Source organism: Triticum aestivum, chromosome 7A (assembly GCF_018294505.1).
Source record: "Triticum aestivum cultivar Chinese Spring chromosome 7A, IWGSC CS RefSeq v2.1, whole genome shotgun sequence".
In the NCBI taxonomy this organism is placed as follows: Eukaryota; Viridiplantae; Streptophyta; class Magnoliopsida; order Poales; family Poaceae; genus Triticum; species Triticum aestivum.
The window spans coordinates 10,207,373-10,225,978 of record NC_057812.1 but is presented as its reverse complement, the minus strand read 5'-3'; the positions used below and the strand labels follow the sequence as shown (position 1 = coordinate 10,225,978).

Below are 18,606 nucleotides of genomic sequence, written 5' to 3'. Positions count from 1 at the left end.
TGGCTAAGATTGAGGGAGGGTGTTAGACTGTATTTACATGTGTATATTGTAACGTTGTATACCACCTCATTATATATATGTGTGATAGGCCACCCCTAGAGGGTTGTGCCGGTTCCCCCCAAAGCCTATTGTCTTACAGCCATGCACACATCGAGACAAGCCGCCCATGTCCCCCCAGGGCCCTCTCCTCCATGTTTGTGCGGACTGTGCGGTGCCGGTGATATCCCTTCTCCACGCCCCACGGCATCCGTGTATATTCTGTCCGCCCCATAACACTAACCGCCGAACGCTTGCTCCCTAGCTCCACCGAGTTGCAGCACTGTGCACATGTGCGCACCATGGGCATTACAAAAAGCTTTTCATCCTCGCAGAGGCGTGCAGCTCACCTGCCGAGCCCGAGCCGGCCGGCCAGTCGACAGGCGCACCTGACCCCGTCCGGCCTGTCCCTCCCGCCGGACACACCGGCACATGCACGCAGCTAGCACGCTCTCCTCTCCATCCATCGACGATGGAGCCACCCCACCCGATTAATCAATCATTCGCCATTAATCTCCATCCATCGTCGACACACGACCTTGTCACTCGCGCACAGTTAATTAATTGGGAGTGCACCTACGCTCTCTGCCCACTGTACATCTCCGTCGCCTTCCTGCAACCCACACCCTGTAGCCTCATTTCTCGATCCCTCCTTGTGTCACTCTCCTACCTCCGTCCTCCTTCTACCTCTAGCTATAAAGGCCGGAGCTCTGTGTGCCATGTGAGACCCCTCCTCCTCCTCATCTTCCTCCTCCTTCTATCTCTGTAGCTTTCGAGCTCGGTTCGTCCTCCTGATTCGGCTGTCCGGCAGCCCGTAGATCAAGAAATGGGGTTCCCGGCGGCGTACTCGGAGATGCCCAGGCTGGTGCTCAACCTCCTCTTCCTCCTCGGCCACCTGCGCCGCCTCTCCTCCTGGCTGCTCCGCCTCGTCGGCGCCGGCGTCGACGACGACCACCTCAGCTTCGACTACTCGGACACCGGCTCCGACGCCTACTTCGCCGACCACCACCTCCACACGCAGCACCACCACGACCACGGCCACGGCCTGGAGGAGCTGGAGGAGCACTCCCCGGCCGTGCGCTTCGACGCGCTCCCGTCCGACGGCGACGACGGGACGGCGCCGCTGCTGCCGGAGGGCTGCGCGGTGTGCCTCGGCGACTTCCACGGCGCCGCCCGGGTGCGCCGGCCGCGCGGGTGCCGCCACGTCTTCCACCGCGGGTGCCTCGACCGCTGGGCCGCCCACGGCCACCGCACCTGCCCGCTCTGCCGGGCGCCGCTCCTCCCGCCGGCGCCGGCGTCTCTGAGTCCCGTCCTCCTGCCCATGCCGCTGCCGGCGTCGTGATTGGCACTGGTCGAGCTCGTTCGGGGTGCTGTTTGCATATATGTTCGGCGACTATTCTTGCGGGATCCTGAGGAGAGGGTCCCGAATTTGTCGCTTCCGGTTGGGTTTTTATGCAAAAACAATCTCAACCGGTGAGAGCGCGGCAAGGGCCAGGCCAAGGAAGCCCATTGGCGGAGAGGCGTCGACATATTTTCCGATCGCCCCCTCGCATGGAGAGATTATCACAAGACGGTCCCCATGGAAGGGGATTAGTTCCTGGTTTGAGCTTTGGTTGATTTGGGTTTGGACTCCAATGGAGTTGGTGTCCAGAGCAACATCCATATACAAGAAAGAAGAAAAGGAGAACACATGTATGTACATCAGACTTAGATTAGTGGAAGTAAATAGAGGGGGTGAATCCGAACTAAATCCGTTGTTATAAGGTTTTCTTTTCTTTTCCTTTTCATTCCTTTTCATTCTTGTTATAAGGTTTCATTTTCATTCCAGAGCAACATCGCTTTTCTTTTCCTTTTCATTCTTGTTATAAGGTTTCACTAGACCCAGCATTTTTCATCTGTATACTACTCCTTCTCAAGGGGGTTGGAGATACCTCCTGTTTTTGCTACATGTTTTGTGTATTACACGCTCTATTGGAAATGCATCGGATTCAACCGACTACCTTCATTTATCCCCTGTGGTAGCATACATAGAAAGTCTGAATTTTGAATTCGTTGTACGGTTGCTGCGTGCCTGCGCACCTATGCAAATTTTGTTCTTGTACATAACAGAATTCCCTGGCAAATATCTATTTCGCGGAAGGATTAATCCGTTTGCGATGTTGCTCCATCATGTAGCCGTTACATCATCGGTTATATAAGGATAAGATTTTTTTTTTACATGGCAAATGCATTGAGGACTTCGATATTACATTATTCAGATGTCATATAAAGCTGAATGCAACTAAATATCGATGAGACATCACCTGCCATCTCAGATCAATAGTATAAAGGGAAGATAACCAAACTAATTAAGATAAATTTACTCATGCAAAGTAGAATCTTCTGTCAAGATTTTTATAGATAAAATAGACACAAAAATATATAAATCCAACATAATACATATACATGGCATACACGTCGCATGTGTAGGCCATCCAAACTAAATCCGTTGCATGGCTCGGTTTTGTTTCTAAATAAATGGAACAAATTACTCCATAGGTAGATGCATGTTTTTTTCTTTGTTTATATTTGGATAATTGGATTTATTTAAACAAAATACATTGAACTAAGATTCTGAAGCCGAACATAGTACTAATGTTGCATTTATAATGGTAAAAGATATGTTGTATGCTAGTAATGTTTAACTTTTTAAATATTAAAAGTGTCAGTGTGTGGTACAAATTGTCAGATGTAATGTAATACTAATTAATTTTTGTGATAGTGACATGTAAATAAGTAAAAATATTTAATATAAATAGGTGATTGTTAGCTCTATTGGAGGTTGTTTCGGAAGAATGAGAAACCTACAGGCAAACGAGACCCCAAATAAATTCACCGACGAAAACTACTTTAAGATGCATCACGACACTGCTAGGCCATTCTAAATCACAATAACTTATTCCGGACAAAACTAGTCACAATAATGATTCGCCGAGCAAACAATACAACGACGTGATTACAGAAAAAGCAGCAGCAGCGAAGATCGAAAGGAGAAGTGTAGGAGAAGAGCCAAGCAACGTAATCTCAGCACGAATCAAAATTTGATATGTTTTTCTCTCTTTTTTCTGGCTTAAAGGTCCTACTCATTTTTTTGTACTGATAATTCAATTAATGTAATACAAATTGTATATTACAAAAGTCACCCTTTATAAAATAAATCATTTAGACCTTTTATTAATTCTCCATTCCATATGGTTGTGCCTATTCATGGTGGCGGAGCTGACTTTTCACTGTCCTGTGTCGTCGGAGCACGCTTATGTCTCGCTTATGGCGAGACGTAGGGCGGCCTCGCATAAAGTGATCGCTTTACTGGGCTGGGCTCTTATTGGCTCGCGGGAGGCAGTCCACAACTTCACTTTTTGTTTTTTCCATGTTTTTTGTTTCTTGTTTTTGCTGTTTTTTTTACTTTTTATACTTCAAATATTCTAAATATACATTTTCCAAATACAGTCTACATTAAAACATTTAAAAAAATAATGTGTAAAAAAATGTTTCACATGTCTATGAAAAATATATGAAAAAACATGTATGAAAAAAGTGGTCATGTATTTAAAAAATTGTTAATCAAGCATTTGAAAAATGGTAATCAAATATTTAAAAATGCTAACAAAGCATTTAAAAAATGTTAAATGTGTATAGAAAAAATGCTTCTCATGTATACAAAAAATATACAATGTGTATGAAAAAAGTTTCATCATGTATTTCAATTTTTTTAATCAAGCATTTGAAAAATGTTAGTGAAGTATTTGAAAATGTTTAATCAAGCATTTGAATTATTTTTCTCATGTATGCGAATAATGTATACACAAAATATGCAATGTGTGTGAAAAAATTGATCATATATTTGAGAATGTTAATCAAACATTTGATAAAATATTAATCAAGCATTTGAAAAATATTAAATGCGTATATAAAAAATGTTTCTCATGTATATGAATAATGTATACTAAAAAATATACAATTTATATAACAAAATGTTGGTCACGTATTTAAAAAATGATAAACCTTTATACAAATGTGTTCTTGATGTATACGAAAAATTGTAGAGTATATATTAATTGAAAGTAGAAATATAAAACATATGTATTTAAAAACTCAATTATGTTTTTCCAAAATGTTCCTGATGCATACAAAAAAATATATTGTCTGTCAAAAAATGTTTATTTCCATCGAAAAAACATTCACCATGTATTTCAAAAATGTTGACCATTTTTTTAAAAGTTTTCAAAACTTGAATTGAAGGAAGAATTTACATCATGTAATCAAAAAAATGTTCAACATTTGTCAACAGTTTTTCTTCGCATGTCACTAAAAATATATGTTGTGTGCTGAGAAAAATAGTTATGTGTTGAATAAAAAAATAACCAAGGAAAACCAACAAAAAATCAAAGAAAAACGAAGAAAACCAACAAAAATAAACAAAGTAAAAAAGAAAACCCCAAAGAAAACAAAGAAAAATTGAAAAGAAAAAAGGAAACCAATGCAAAAAGAGCGAGGAAAAGTGAAATTCGATAAAGAAACAATGAAAATAAAAAAGAAACAAAGAAATCCCCATAGCAAAATAAAAATGTTGCAAAAATTGAAACAATGTAAAACAAGAAACAAATAAAGAAAACCGATGAAAAACCAGAAAGAAAGAAACAGATCAAAGAAAACCAAAGAAAAAAGAAAGAAAAGAAAATGGCAGTGAAAACAAAAAAGAAGCAAAGAAAACCGAAGAAAATAAAAACTATGAAAACCCGGAAGGAAACGATGAAATTGGTGAAAAAAATTGAAAATATCTAAGAAAATGGTGAACGGAGTAGTCCACGACCGAACGTAGCAACGGCGAGAAGAAAAGACAAAACAAGAGGCGTGCTCCCCTACTTTTTGGTGTGACGCGCACACGAACCGTTTCCTCTTGCAAGCCAATAGGAGGGAGCGACAGTTCCAGATCTAGCCCCCCCCCCCCCCCCCCCCGCCGGTGATTCCACGACCCCCTTCCTCCCTGATCGCTATCTTGGCAACGCGAGGGTGAGGGGAGCCTCGGTTTCTTATTCAGGCGTATGCAGTAGTCCAAGAGCTTCTAGGCTTTACGAGTTTTCTCTGTCGGTGTCATGGCGGGGCTGATGCTGACGCTGATGGTGCTCATAGGAATAATGGTCTTTTAGCCCGAGCTCTTGTTCTTTGGTGATGTTGCTGGCGTCGCTGAGACGCTTGTGAAGTACAAGTTGTTCGAGCGGCTTCGATCAAGCGTTGCGTCTTGGTGTGATGGGCGTTGATTGGCTGCTCTTCGAGTGGGGCGGTGAGGACTGTTGCAGATATGCAAAAGAGATGGTGGAGGATCCGGCTACTTGTTGATGGGCGGGTTGGCGTTGGCCCCGGATCCAGCGTTGAAGAGGCTCGGAGGGCACCTCCGACCGATGTTCCTTATCGGGCGAGATCCAGCCTTTTGGGCTTGGTGGCTACCGCAGTTCATTAAGGCCTCCTGACTAGGGATTTCTTCAAGCGTCACCATATGTAACAATTTCCGGTGCTCGCCTTCTCCGGCGATGGTGAAGGTCGTGGGTGCTTGATAGTTTCGGCGAGGATGGTATGCAGCAATACAACCGCTTTTACCTTCCTTATTTTCTATTGCTTGTATGCCTCTCATCTCTGTATCATTACTATTATAATTGAAAGCAATCAATGCCTACAGGTGTAAATTTCAGGGGGGGGGGGGGGGTAACAACAGTGCGACAACCACGAACGAACGAACACAGCAAGCAAGCAAGCTAAAACACGAGAATGGGCTGGCTCATAACTACAAATACTTCAGGCGAGTACTTCTTCTGTCTCGCTATAAGCGAGATATAACTCTCGATATGTCGTCGTGCCTGTTTGCAGGTCAAAAGCACGCAATAAGCCGCCCAGCCCAAGAGCAATCCTCCACCACAGTGGTAGGCCAGCCCAACAACAGTTTCCTTCAACTTAGACCACCTGGCCCATCTCCCAGGAAAAAAAGCCTACTTGACCCGCCTAACTATTTATTCCAAACTCCGCCGCCTGTTCGCCCGGTAATATAGACGGATGAATGGCCTCACTGTAATTGGACCTTTCAGGGTGACCGGAGACCATGGTATGCACTATTTAGCTAGCGGCGCCATGAAGCATGGGCGATCCCCGATTAATCATCTCGTCGACACAGAACAGAACCTTGTCACGCCTCGACAACACTTGATTAATTAAGCACGTACTGCACGTACTCCTGTGTCAACTGTCGACTGTAGTACATCTCCATCGCCATCCTGCAACCCACATCCTGTAGCCACTAGCCACACAACACACATTCTAGCAAGATACGAAAACGATGCCCCATCGAGATTGCAGAACACTGAAGGCACGCTCGACATCCTTCCTAGCATTCTCTTGCTCTCGGGCACATCTTTTTCTCTTCTTTTCCGACAGGGTTGCGGATTGTCTTCACAATAGTGGTTCACTGAGAATAGATACCGTCACCTAGGTAGTAACCTTTGTTGTACACTGGTAGAAAAAGGGCCTATAGTCCCGGTTCGTAAGGGCCTTTAGTCTCGGTTTCTGAACCGGGACTAAAGTGTCGGTACTAATGCCCCGACCCTTTAGTTCCGGTTCAATCCAGAACCGGGACTGATGGGCCTCCACGTGGGCAGTGCGCAGAGCCCAGGCAGGAGACCCTTTGGTCCCGGTTGGTGGCACCAACCGGGACCAATAGGCATCCACGCGTCAACATTTCTGTGGCTGGGGTTTTTGTTTTTTTAAGGGGGGGGGGGGGGTTGGGGGTTTTGGGGGGTTAATTTAGGTGTTTCATATATTGTGTTAGCTAGCTATAATTAATAGAGAGAAGTGTCCTCTCTTATGTCCGTGCTTGGTCGACGCTACGTACTATACATACGTATAGAGAGGACTAGACACACTGGCTAGCTAGTAAGCAAACGAAGGAAACAGAAGATCGTCATGAACATATATGCATACAGAGAGAAGTGATATCGACCACCTCTCCTTCTCCGAGAGATTGGTCGAACAACAAGTTCTCGTATATCTATCTGACACTACCGGCTACATATATACAATAATTATCTCTTACAAATATAATCATACGGACTCAGGGTCCACATAGAATTCTCCGTCTTCAGAGATCACGTGGTCAAGAAAGAATGCCGCCAATTCCTCTTGAATTGCTCGCATGCAAGCTGGTGCTAGGAGTTCATCCCGCTTCCGAAACATCTAATTTAAAGAAGGGGGTCAATACATATATATATATGAATGAATGAAACTCAACACAAATGATGGTAATAAAATAAAATTGTGAATGTTGTTATTTACGTACTTCATATTGTTCGTCAGTGTAGCCCCGCTCACAGGTCGTGTGGCGTATGGACTCGCAAACATAGTATCCACAGAAATCATTCCCTTATTCCTGCCACAACCACTTTACAAGAAATAGAGGTTAATCAAACTGATAAGCAAGAATGCCAAATGGTATTGATGAAACTAGTGCTTGAATGACTAGTAGATGCGCTTAAAATGCTACTATAGTACTTACTTTCGGGTGTCTAAATTGCAGCTCCTTCGGCAGTCCCGGAGCTTTTCTGGTGAATTTTCTCCAAACCCTGCCGGACAAAGAAAACAATTACTTGATATATCAGGAAATGAACAAAGTTGCTGATATGGTGGATAATGATCGATTTAACTTACTTCTCGAGTATTTGAGTCATGTCTGCATAGTCCTGGGGATCTTTTCGTCTTGAGTCTAAGACGGTTACTAGTCCCTGCTCAAGGTTAATCTCTATTTTCATTTATTACGAACGATCGTAGCAAGTTGGCCTCGATAGCTGCGGCATGAAATTTAACCTGAGTTGCATCTATGAGATATGTGTTAATGAACCCAATATCACCGACTTGTCTTTTCTTCAATTCGGCGATCTTCAATCTGCATAATATAGTGAGGATGATTATAAATACATGCAATGAAAGAGCTAAGCTATATAGAGAAACTTAATGACAGAAGTAGTACTACTTACAGACAGTAGCAGGCGACCGTTGTTTTATCGAGGGCCAATTGATTGAAAAACTGATAGAACTCCTCAAATGGAACAGGCAACGGATCAATTCCAACGAGGTCATGCTCCTTTTTAACTTTCACATACAAAGTACTCCTCCCCCTAGAGTCTTTGCAGATTTTCAAGTACCAATCGTGCAATTTCGCATCATCGTTGATAGAGATCTTTCATCTTTGACGAGAGGCTTTCCGTACTCGTATCTTTGTATCTGCATGTCCATGGGTTCATAATGTACTTCGTCGGGCAGGTAATCTGTAAGATTGCTATAACCGGGCACCATCCTCGGATCATTAGCGACGTTGTGGCTAGGCACCTTGAGCGGGGGGGCATGATTGCTTCGCTTGTTCGCCGAGCTGGGCAATTTGTTTCCCAGCTCGTCGTTCTTTCAGCCTTTGATCGCTGACAGTACTTCCCGACCGCTCCGCTTCGGCAAATTCCTTTCCAATAATGCGCTCATAGTTTCCTTTCGGCGGAGACTTCGGTGGTTTTGTCAGGGCAGCCAGAGTGCGCTTCACTTTCACCGGATCTACCTTCTCCTCCGGAGGTGGATGTCTCTTTGCTCTCAACCCTTGAAACCAGTCATCCACTTCGGTTCGCACGATCTCGGCGTTCTCCTCCGGGGTCCTCTCATATGGTAACTTCTCTGGAGTCTTCAGAGAAGGACCGAATCTGTATGTCCTCCCGCCTCTGGTTGTACTGCTAGACGCCGACCGAGCAGACGGAGCGGTTGTCTTCTTTACTTGCTTACGAGGCGGAGGAGAAGGACTACGACGCGCCGGAGCAGCTGGAGCGGCGGCAGGTCTCTTCCGCCCTTGCTGACGAGGCGGAGAAGGAGGAGGCTGGCTGCTCGGGCACGTCGGCGCAGGCGGAGAAGGAGGCGGAGTGCCGCCACGCGCCAGAGAAGGAGTCGGCCGAGGGCCCTGATCGTCACTCGCCGGAGGAGGAGGCGGTGGAGGAGGCGGAGTGCCTCGACTCGCCGGAGGAGGAGGAGGAGGCGGAGGCGTCCAGTTCGAAAGGTTGATGAGCTCCTTCCGCCATAGGCATGGAGTCTTCAGAGCAGACCCCAGCCGAGTCTCCCCTTCACCGGTAGGGTGGTCAAGCTGGAGGTCCTCAAATCCCTCCGTTATTTCATCCACCATCACCCTAGCATATCCTTCTGGAATCGGCCGGCAGTGAAAAGTTGCGCCGGATTCAGTAGGATAAACAGAGCCAACAGCCGCCTTGACCTTCAAATTCATCCATTGCGTCATAAGGTGGCAATTTTGAGACTCCGTGATAGCATCCACGGGATAGCTGGCAGGAGCCGTCAAGGCATGCTCCGGCTGAAGCAGCTCGGTGGAAGCCACACTTCTTCTGCACTGAGATGGCGGGGTAGCTTCGAGGGAGGCTTCGACAGTACGTTTGCTGTGATTTGCTTCTCGTTCCTCTATCGCGTCTACCCTTGCTTGCAGCGCCTGCATTTGGGTCTGCTGCACTTTTTTCCTCCTCTCATGGGATTTGTAACCGCCTGCGTCCGGAAACCCAACCTTCCATGGAATGGAGCCTGGCATGCCTCGTGTCCGTCCAGGGTGCTCAGGATTCCTGAGGGCCATTGTGAGCTCGTCGTTCTCTCTGTCTGGAAAGAACGTCCCTTCCTGCGCTGCTTCGATATACTGCTTAAGCTTACTGACTGGTATGTCCATTTGATCGTTCGTCCAAATGCACTTCCCTGTTACAGGGTCCAAGGTTTCGCCAGCCCCGAAGAACCAAGTCCGGCAACGGTCTGGCCAGTTAATTGTCTCTGGTTCGATCCCTTTATGAACCAGATCATTCTCAATCTTGGACCACTTAGGCCGGGCTACGAGGTAGCCACCTGACCCCGTGCGATGGTGAAGCTTCTACTTCGCAGCATTTTGCTTGTTTGTCGCCGATATCTTCTTACTCTTTTCCGATGTCTTGTGGGCCACAAATGCGGGCCAGTGATCTCTGATCTTCTCATATCTGCCCTTGAATTCTGGTGTCTCATTATTTTCGACAAACTTATTCAGCTCTTTCTTCCACCTCCTGAATAGTTCTGCCATCCTCTTCAGAGCAAAAGACTTGATTAATTTCTCTTTAACTGGGTTCTCTGGATTATCCTCTGGCGGTAGGGTGAAATTTGACTTCAGCTCAGTCCAAATATCATTTTTCTGCATATCATTGACATAAGACACCTCAGGGTCTTCTGTAGCCGGCTTAAACCATTGCCGGATGCTTATCGGGATCTTGTCCCTAACCAGAACCCCGCACTGAGCAACAAATGCGCTCTTTGTCCTGAGGGGTTCAATAGGTTGGCCGTCGGGCGTGATTGCTATGATCTCAAACTTTTCATTCGAGCTCAACTTTTTCTTCGGGCCTCGTCTCTTTACCGAAGTTGTGCTCGATCCGGAGGGCTAGAAAAAGAACAAAGACTTAATTAATATGTGTACATACCAAAACAATGAATGCATCAATCAGCTAGTCAGCATAGGCTTAACTAATATATATACCTGGCCGGACTCGGTTCGGTCACCGGAGCCGTCATCACGGTCTCCTTCTTGCACCGGCATTGGGTCACCGGAGCCGTCCTCATGTTCTTCTTCTTGCACCGGCATTAGGTCACCGTAGCCAGCTTGTTCACCCTCTCCTTCCAGACCATCGGTTTCGTTGAGAAACAACGAGATGGCATCACTTCCTTCTGCGATTATGTCCCTCAACAACGCTTCTTTTGCTTCGTCTAGGGCGGTGTCCATAGTTTCTACAAATATTTACAACATGGCAATTATTATTCAAACATGACAGATGGATATATTAGTGCCAAACGTAGAACTAGCTACCTAATCATAGTAAGCTATCGGGAGGGGGTATATATCGACAACGACGACACTACATCTATGTCCCTCGACGACCCTCGTTCCCGATAAAAAAAGAGGAAGAAGAAGAAAAAAAAGAGGAGAAGAAAGAATAGAGGAGAAGAATCTCCTCTATTCTTTCTTCTCCTCTTTCTCCTCTATTCTTTCTTCTCCTCTTTTTTTTCTTCTTCCTCTTCTTTTTTTATCCTCTTCTTCCTCTCATGTTCGAGAGGATCACCGAGGGGTCGGGAGGTTGCCTAGTGTCAAAGGATTCAACAAAACCATGTCTTCATCATTAGGCGAAAGTAACATGTGCATGATGGTACGAAGCTCTTCAAAGTTGTTCTGGAACGGAGTCCCAGATAGGATAATTCGCTTTTTGGTACAAAGTTCAGAAAGAGCCTTCCGAATATCGCTATTTGGAAGGCCTTTGCTGAATTCGTACCAAAAGGCGGATTATTCTATCCGGGACTCCATTCCAGAACAACTTTGCAGAACTTCGTACCAACATGCCCTGGTTACTTCCGGCTAATGATGAAGGCATGGATTTCTTCAATACTTTGACACTAGGAAACCTCTCTCGACCCCTCGGCGATCCTCGACCCCTCGAACCCTCGACGACCCTGGAACCCTCGACCCCTAGACGACCCTCTTCTTCCTCTCATGTTCGAGAGGATCGCCGAGGGGTCGGGAGGTTGCCTAGTGTCAAAGGATTCAACAAAACCATGTCTTCATCATTAGGCGAAAGTAACATGTGCATGACGGTACGAAGCTCTTCAAAGTTGTTCTGGAACGGAGTCCCAGATAGGATAATTCGCTTTTTGGTACAAAGTTCAGCAAGAGCCTTCCGAATATCGCTATTTGGAAGGCCTTTGCTGAATTCGTACCAAAAGGCGGATTATTCTATCCGGGACTCCATTCCAGAACAACTTTGCAGAACTTGGTACCAACATGCCCTGGTTACTTCCGGCTAATGATGAAGGCATGGATTTCTTCAATACTTTGACACTAGGAAACCTCTCTCGACCCCTCGAACCCTCGACGAAAGAAGAAGAAAATAGAGGAGAAGAAGAAAGGAATAGCTAGAGGAGAAGATCGAAGAAAAAAAAGAAGAAAAAAAAGAGGAGAAGAAGAAAGGAATAGTAACTTTTTTCCTCTTCTTTTTCTTCTTTTTTCTTCTTCTTATTTATTTCTCCTCTTCTTTTCCTCTCCTCTTCTTCTTTCTTTCCTCTTCTTATTTTCTTCTTTCCTATCCTTCTTTTTCTAAAATTGTAACTTTTGCATATATAAAACTTTTCTAAAATTGTAACTTTCTATATAAAACTTTCCTATCGGGAGGGGGAGAAGATCGAAGAAAAAAAGAAGAAAAAAAAGAGGAGAAGAAGAAAGGAATAGAGGAGAAGAAGAAAAAATAGAATTTTTTTTCTATTTTTTCTTCTTCTCCTCTATTCCTTTCTTCTTCTCCTCTTCCTTTTCTTCCTCTCCTCTTCTTCTCCTTTTTCCTCTTCTTATTTTCCTTTTCCTCTCCTAAATATATAAAACTTTTCTAAAAATGAAACTAACCTAAAATGTACTAAATCAGAGAACATATATAGATAATCCTTTTCTAAATATATAAATCTAACTTTTTTGCATATATGAACATATATACACAGAGAACATACAAACATATATACATTTTTATAAAAAAGCAAAATACAAATCATCATATGTATGAAAAAAATCTGAAAAGAAGCAGCATACACAATACATAGACTCACATATATACATATATATATATAATCTGGAAAAAAACAAGCATATAATATATGAAAAAAAGGAACAGGGGAGGGGCGGCGCCGGCCGGACCAAGGGAGGGGCAGGGGTGCGGGTTCGGCGGCGAGGACGGCGACGGGGCAGGGGGCGCGCGTTCGGCGGCGAGGAATGGTGTGACGCCCCCGATTTGACCGTACACTAATCATGCACGCAAATGTGTACGTTCAAGATCAAGGACTCACGGGAAGATATCACAACACAACTCTACAAATAAAAAAAAGTCATACAAGCATCATATTACAAGCCAGGGCCTCGAGGGCTCGAATACAAGAGCTCGATCATAGACGAGTCAGCGGAAGCAACAATATCTGAGTACAGACATAAGTTAAACAAGTTTGCCTTAAGAAGGCTAGCACAAACTGGGATACAGATCGAAAGAGGCGCAGGCCTCCTGCCTGGGATCCTCCTAAACTACTCCTGGTCGTCGTCAGCGGGCAGCACGTAGTAGTAGGCACCTCCGGTGTAGTAGGAGTCGTCGTCGACGGTGGCGTCTGGCTCCTGGGCTCCAACATCTGGTTGCGACAACCAGGTAGAAGGGATAAAGGGAAAAGAAGGAGAAAGCAACCGTGAGTACTCATCCAAAGTACTCGCAAGCAAGGAGCTACACTACATATGTATGCATTGGTATCAACTGGAATAAGGCTATTATATATGGACTGGACTGCAGAAAGCCGGGATAAGGGGGGATAGCTAGTCCTTTCGAAGACTACGCTTCTGGCAGCCTCCGTCTTGCAGCATGTAGAAGAGAGTAGACTGAAGACCTCCAAGTAGCATCGCATAGCATAACCCTAACCGATGATCCTCCCCTCGTCGCCCTGTGAGAGAGCGACCACCGGTTGTATCTGGCACTTGGAAGGGTGTGTTTTATTAAGTATCCGGTTCTAGTTGTCATAAGGTCAAGGTACAACTCCAAATCGTCCTGTTACCGAAGATCACGGCTATTCGAATAGATTTACTTCCCTGCAGGGGTGCACCACATTCCCCAACACGCTCGATCCCATTTGGCCGGACACACTTTTTGGGGGCATGCCCGGCCGCGAAAGATCAACACGTCGCAGCCCCACCTAGGCACAACAGAGAGGTCAGCACGCCGGTCTAAACCTAAGCGCACAGGGGTCTGGGCCCATCGCCCTTAGCACACCTGCACGTTGCGAACGCGGCCGGAAGCAGAACTAGCCCCCTTAATACAAGAGCAGGCCTACGTTCCAATCCGGCGCGCGCCACTCAGTCGCTGACGTCACGAAGGCTTCGGTTGATACCACGACGCCGGGATACCCATAACTACTCCCACGTAGATGGTTAGTGCGTATAGACCAAATGGCTAGACTCAGATCAAATACCCAGATCTCGTTAAGCGTGTTAAGTATCCGCGAACGCCGACCAGGGCCAGGCCCACCTCTCTCCTAGGTGGTCTGAACCTGCCCTGTCGCTCCGCCTCAAAGATCCACTCGCGGGTGCTCCTACGAGCTGACCCGTCTTTAATCACCACATGTATCATGTATAAAGTATAAAGTATATACCCGTGATCACTTCCCGAGTGATCACGGCCCGATAGTATAGCATGGCAGACGGACAAGAATGTAGGGCCACTGATGATAAACTAGCATCCTATATTAAGCATTAGGATTGCGGGTAAAGGTAACAACAGTAGTAGCAAGGATAGGCTATGCATCAGGATAGGATTAACGGGAAGCAGTAACATGCTACACTACTCTAATGCAAGCAGTATAGAGAAGAGTAGGCGATATCTGGTGATCAAAGGGGGGGCTTGCCTGGTTGCTCTGGCAAGAGAGAGGGGTCGTCAACACTGTAGTCGTACTGGGCAGCAGTGGCGTCGGTCTCGGTGTCTAGCGAGAGAAGAGGGGGAAGAAACAATAAATATAATGCAAGCATATGCATAGTGATGCATGATATGACAAGTAACGGCGTTAGAGGTGCCCTAACGCGGTAGTAGGTGATACCGGTGAAGGGGGATGACATCCGGGAAAGTACCCCCGGTGTTTCGCGTTTTCGGACCGGTGAACCGGAGGGGGAAAGTTGCGTGTTTGCTATGCTAGGGATGCGTTGCGGATAAACGGGCTGCGTATTCAAATTCGTCTCGTCGTTCTGAGCAACTTTCATGTATAAAGTTTTTTCATCCGAGCTACGGTTTATTTTATATTAATTTTAAAAGGATTTTATCATTTTCTAGAATTAACAGAATTAATTTAATCCTAAAATGCATTTATGACGTCAACCTGATGTGAGCATGACATCAGCAATCAAATGTGGACTTTGACTAGTCAACAGACCTCTGGTCCCACATGTCATTCACTTAGACTAACTAATCCCGTGTAATTAGTTTAACTAAATAGATTAATTAAGTTAAGCTAATTAATCTAAGTTAATTAATTGATTAATTAAATTTATTTATTTATTTTAAATTCCTTTTTTTCTTTTGTTTTTGTTTTCGTTTCAGCGGGTGGGGCCCCTAGCCAGTGGCTCTGGTGAGCCATAGTTGGCGCGGGCGTCGGGCACATGCGCCTTGGCGTGGCCGAACCCGACTGAGCGTGGCGGTGCGCCGGGGGCCACGGCGCTGGCCAGGAGGCCGGAGCGGCGGCCGCGGGGGCGAGGGGCGGCGCGGGGACACGGCGGCGGTGGCCGGCGAGCAGTTGCAGGGTGGAGCTGGCGGTGAGAGGAGGGCCAGCAGCGGGCGCGGCTGGAGACTACGCGCGTGTGGGGGGTGGGGAGCTCGGGCGAACAGGGGCATGGCCGACGCGGGGTAGCGAGCAGTGCGAGGCTGCACGGCGAGGGCGAGGCGGCATCAGTGGGGCGCGCGGGCGAGCAGGGAGGAGGGGCACCGAGCGCTGGGCGCGAGTGGGCCGCGCGCGTGCACCGCGAGGAGGCCGGGGCGCGTAAAGACGCAGACGCGGCGTGCGTGTACAGGGGCGCGGAGGACCATGGCGAGGCGCAGGGCCGAGCGCGGTCGGCGCGGGGTGGACGGCGCCGGCGACAGAGAACGAGGGGAGAGAGGGAGGACGGGGCTCACCGTGCCCTGTAGTTGAGCAAAGCCGGCTCGAGGAGGAGTCGGGGCTGGCGCGACGGGGCGGAGAAGTTCCAGGCGACGAGCAGCGACGGCAGGGTGGTCCGGCGACGGTGAGGCCTTCGGGCGGCGGCGCATCCAGATCGGAGAAGAGGGGGAGGCGAGGCGGTCCGGCGATGGGCGGCGGGGCGGCGCGCACGGGGTCGAGGGGCTAGGGGATCGGGATCCCGATCCAGATCCAGAACGACGAGGGGGAGTGGGGGCGAGTGGGTGTCGGTGGGGCTGGAGTTTCGGGGCAGTAGGGGGATAAGGGCGCGGTGGGGTGGGCTGGCCTGGCGGCCCGGTGGGTAGAGGCCCTAGGGGGGCGCGGTGGCCAGCTGGGCCATTCGGCCCAGTTGAGGGGGGGGGGCTTGCTCTTTTTTTTATCTATTTGCATTTCTGCTTTTAAACCTTTTAAACTATTTAGACATTTTATAAAAATGTGTTTGCTGCCCCATAATTACCTGTGTAATATTTGGCAACCACTGAACATTTTTGTTTCAATTTTTGAAAACTTTTATTGCCGACATTAATTTTAATTTTAAATTTGAAGTTGACGCGGTTTGAACTAACGGGCGTTTAGCAACAGTAATCGGGATGACATGGCATGATTAGCGTGGGATTTCTGTAGCAAGATTATCCGGGCGTTACAAATGGGGCGGGGCAGGGCGACGGCGATGACGGGGGCGCGCGGGCCGGGGCGCGCAACGCGCGTCGGGGCAGGGCGACAATCGACGACGACGTCGGGCAAGGGCACGGGCGACGGCGAGCGGGCGGCGACGGCGACCTGGGCGGCTAGGGGAGGCGACGGCGACGTCGGGGCAGGGGCCGACGTCGAGGAGCAGCGCAGCAGCCTGGCGGCGTTGGAGAGAAGAATGGCGGGTGGGGGAAATTTCTTAAGTGTTTGGTTATATAGAAAAGGCTTTGGTCCCGGTTCGTGGCTTCAACCGGGACCAATGCACCCCTTTGGTCCCAGTTGGTGCCACGAACCGGGACCAAAGGCCAATTTTCAGCAGCCCAAAGGGCGGGAAGCGGCGGCCTTTGGTCCCGGTTGGTGGCACCAACCGGGACTAAAGGGGGGCATTGGTCCCGGTTGGTGCCACGAACCGTGACCAATGCCCCCTTTAGTCCCGGTTGGTGCCAACAACCGGGACCAATGGCCTTGTGCTGCCCACGCCCAAAAGTTTAGTCCCACATCACTAGCTGAAGGGCGCCGGCACTTGTTTATAAGCGCTGGTGTGCCTCCCCATCCGAGCTCCTCTCTAATGCAGGCTTTCGGGCCTAAACTTGCTACTGCTTGTGGGCCTATTGGGCCTTCTGCGGGCCTGAATCCTGGCCCATGTAGGGTTTCTAGTCGTATTCAGGCCGTGGAGGCCCAGTAGGTGGCATTTTTTTTGTTTTTCTTTTTTATTTCTACATTTTTTTGGTTTTTTATTTTTTTATTTCTACTTAAAACTAAATACTTACAGTTTTTTAGTGATTTCTTTTTGCTCTTAGGTCACAAAAATTATAAACTTTTTGTTAGTGCCATTAGTTTTAAATTTTGAATAGTTTAAATTTGAATTTTTAAAAATTTGTGTGAATCACTAGTTTATGAATAACTTTACTATAAAAATAGATTTTTTTTCTATTTTTTTATTTATACTTACAACTAAATACTTATAGTTTTTTAGTGATTTCCTTTTGATTTTAGGTCACAAAAATTATAAACTTTCTGTTAGTGCCATTAGTTTTAAAATTTTGAATAATTTAAATTTGTATTTTTTAAAATTTGTGTGAATCACTAGTTTATGAATAACTTTACTATAAAAATAGAATTTGCTTTATTTTTAATTCTTTATGCTTTTAGTTTTAAAAAAATTATAAACTTTCTGTTAGCACCATTAGTTTTCAAATTTGAAAACACTTTTTTAGTTTTTTTGTTTTCTTTGTTGCTTTATTTATTTTATTTTGTGATTAACTTTACTATAAAAATAGTTTTTTCCTGTTTTTTTGAGTTCTTTTTTGCATTATTTATTTTCTTTTGTTTTTTGCTTTAATTTTTAATTCTGTTTGCTTTTAGGTTAGCAAAATTATAAACTTTCTGTTAGTGCCATTAGTTTTCAAATTTGAAAACACTTTTTTAGTTTTTTTGTTTTCTTTGTTGCTTTATTTATTTTATTTTGTGATTAACTTTACTATAAAAATAGTTTTTTTCTTGTTTTTTTGATTTGTTTTTTGCATTATTTATTTTCTTTTGTTTTTTGCTTTAATTTTTAATTCTGTTTGCTTTTAGGTTAGCAAAATTATAAATTTTCAGTTAGTGCCATTAGTTTTAGAAAAATTATAAACTTTCTGTTAGTGCCATTAGTTTTCAAATTTGAAAACACTTTTTTAGTTTTTTTTTGTTTTCTTTGTTGCTTTATTTATTTTATTTTGTGATTAACTTTACTATAAAAATAGTTTTTTCCTATTTTTTTGATTTGTTTTTTGCATTATTTTTTTTTTGTTTTTTGCTTTAATTTTTAATTCTGTTTGCTTTTAGGTTAGCAAAATTATAAACTTTCTGTTAGTGCCATTAGTTTTAGAAAAATTATAAACTTTCTGTTAGTGCCATTAGTTTTCAAATTTGAAAACACCTTTTGTGAGTAACTTACTAAAAAATGAGAATATATGCGCTTATAGAGAAAACTTGATGCACTTCGTGTACAAAATGGACAATCACTTTCAAATGAACTCTGAAAAAGTTGAAAGTTGGGATGGTATCATA

General features: G+C 45.6%; 1 protein-coding gene across 1 annotated transcript; it reads left to right on the top strand.

The window, feature by feature from the left end:
* Positions 1–463: 463 nt before the first annotated feature.
* Positions 464–2,045, top strand: LOC123154286 (brassinosteroid-responsive RING protein 1). Its single transcript, XM_044573054.1, has one exon. It carries the CDS (start codon positions 863–865, stop codon positions 1,376–1,378), a length of 516 nt encoding a protein of 171 aa, XP_044428989.1. The 5' UTR covers positions 464–862; the 3' UTR covers positions 1,379–2,045.
* The last annotated feature ends 16,561 nt before the right edge of the window (positions 2,046–18,606 follow it).

Bases quoted from the DNA above. Each gene is read 5' to 3' on its own strand.
- LOC123154286 (XM_044573054.1), top strand. From the start codon at position 863: ATGGGGTTCCCGGCGGCGTACTCGGAGATGCCCAGGCTGGTGCTCAAC.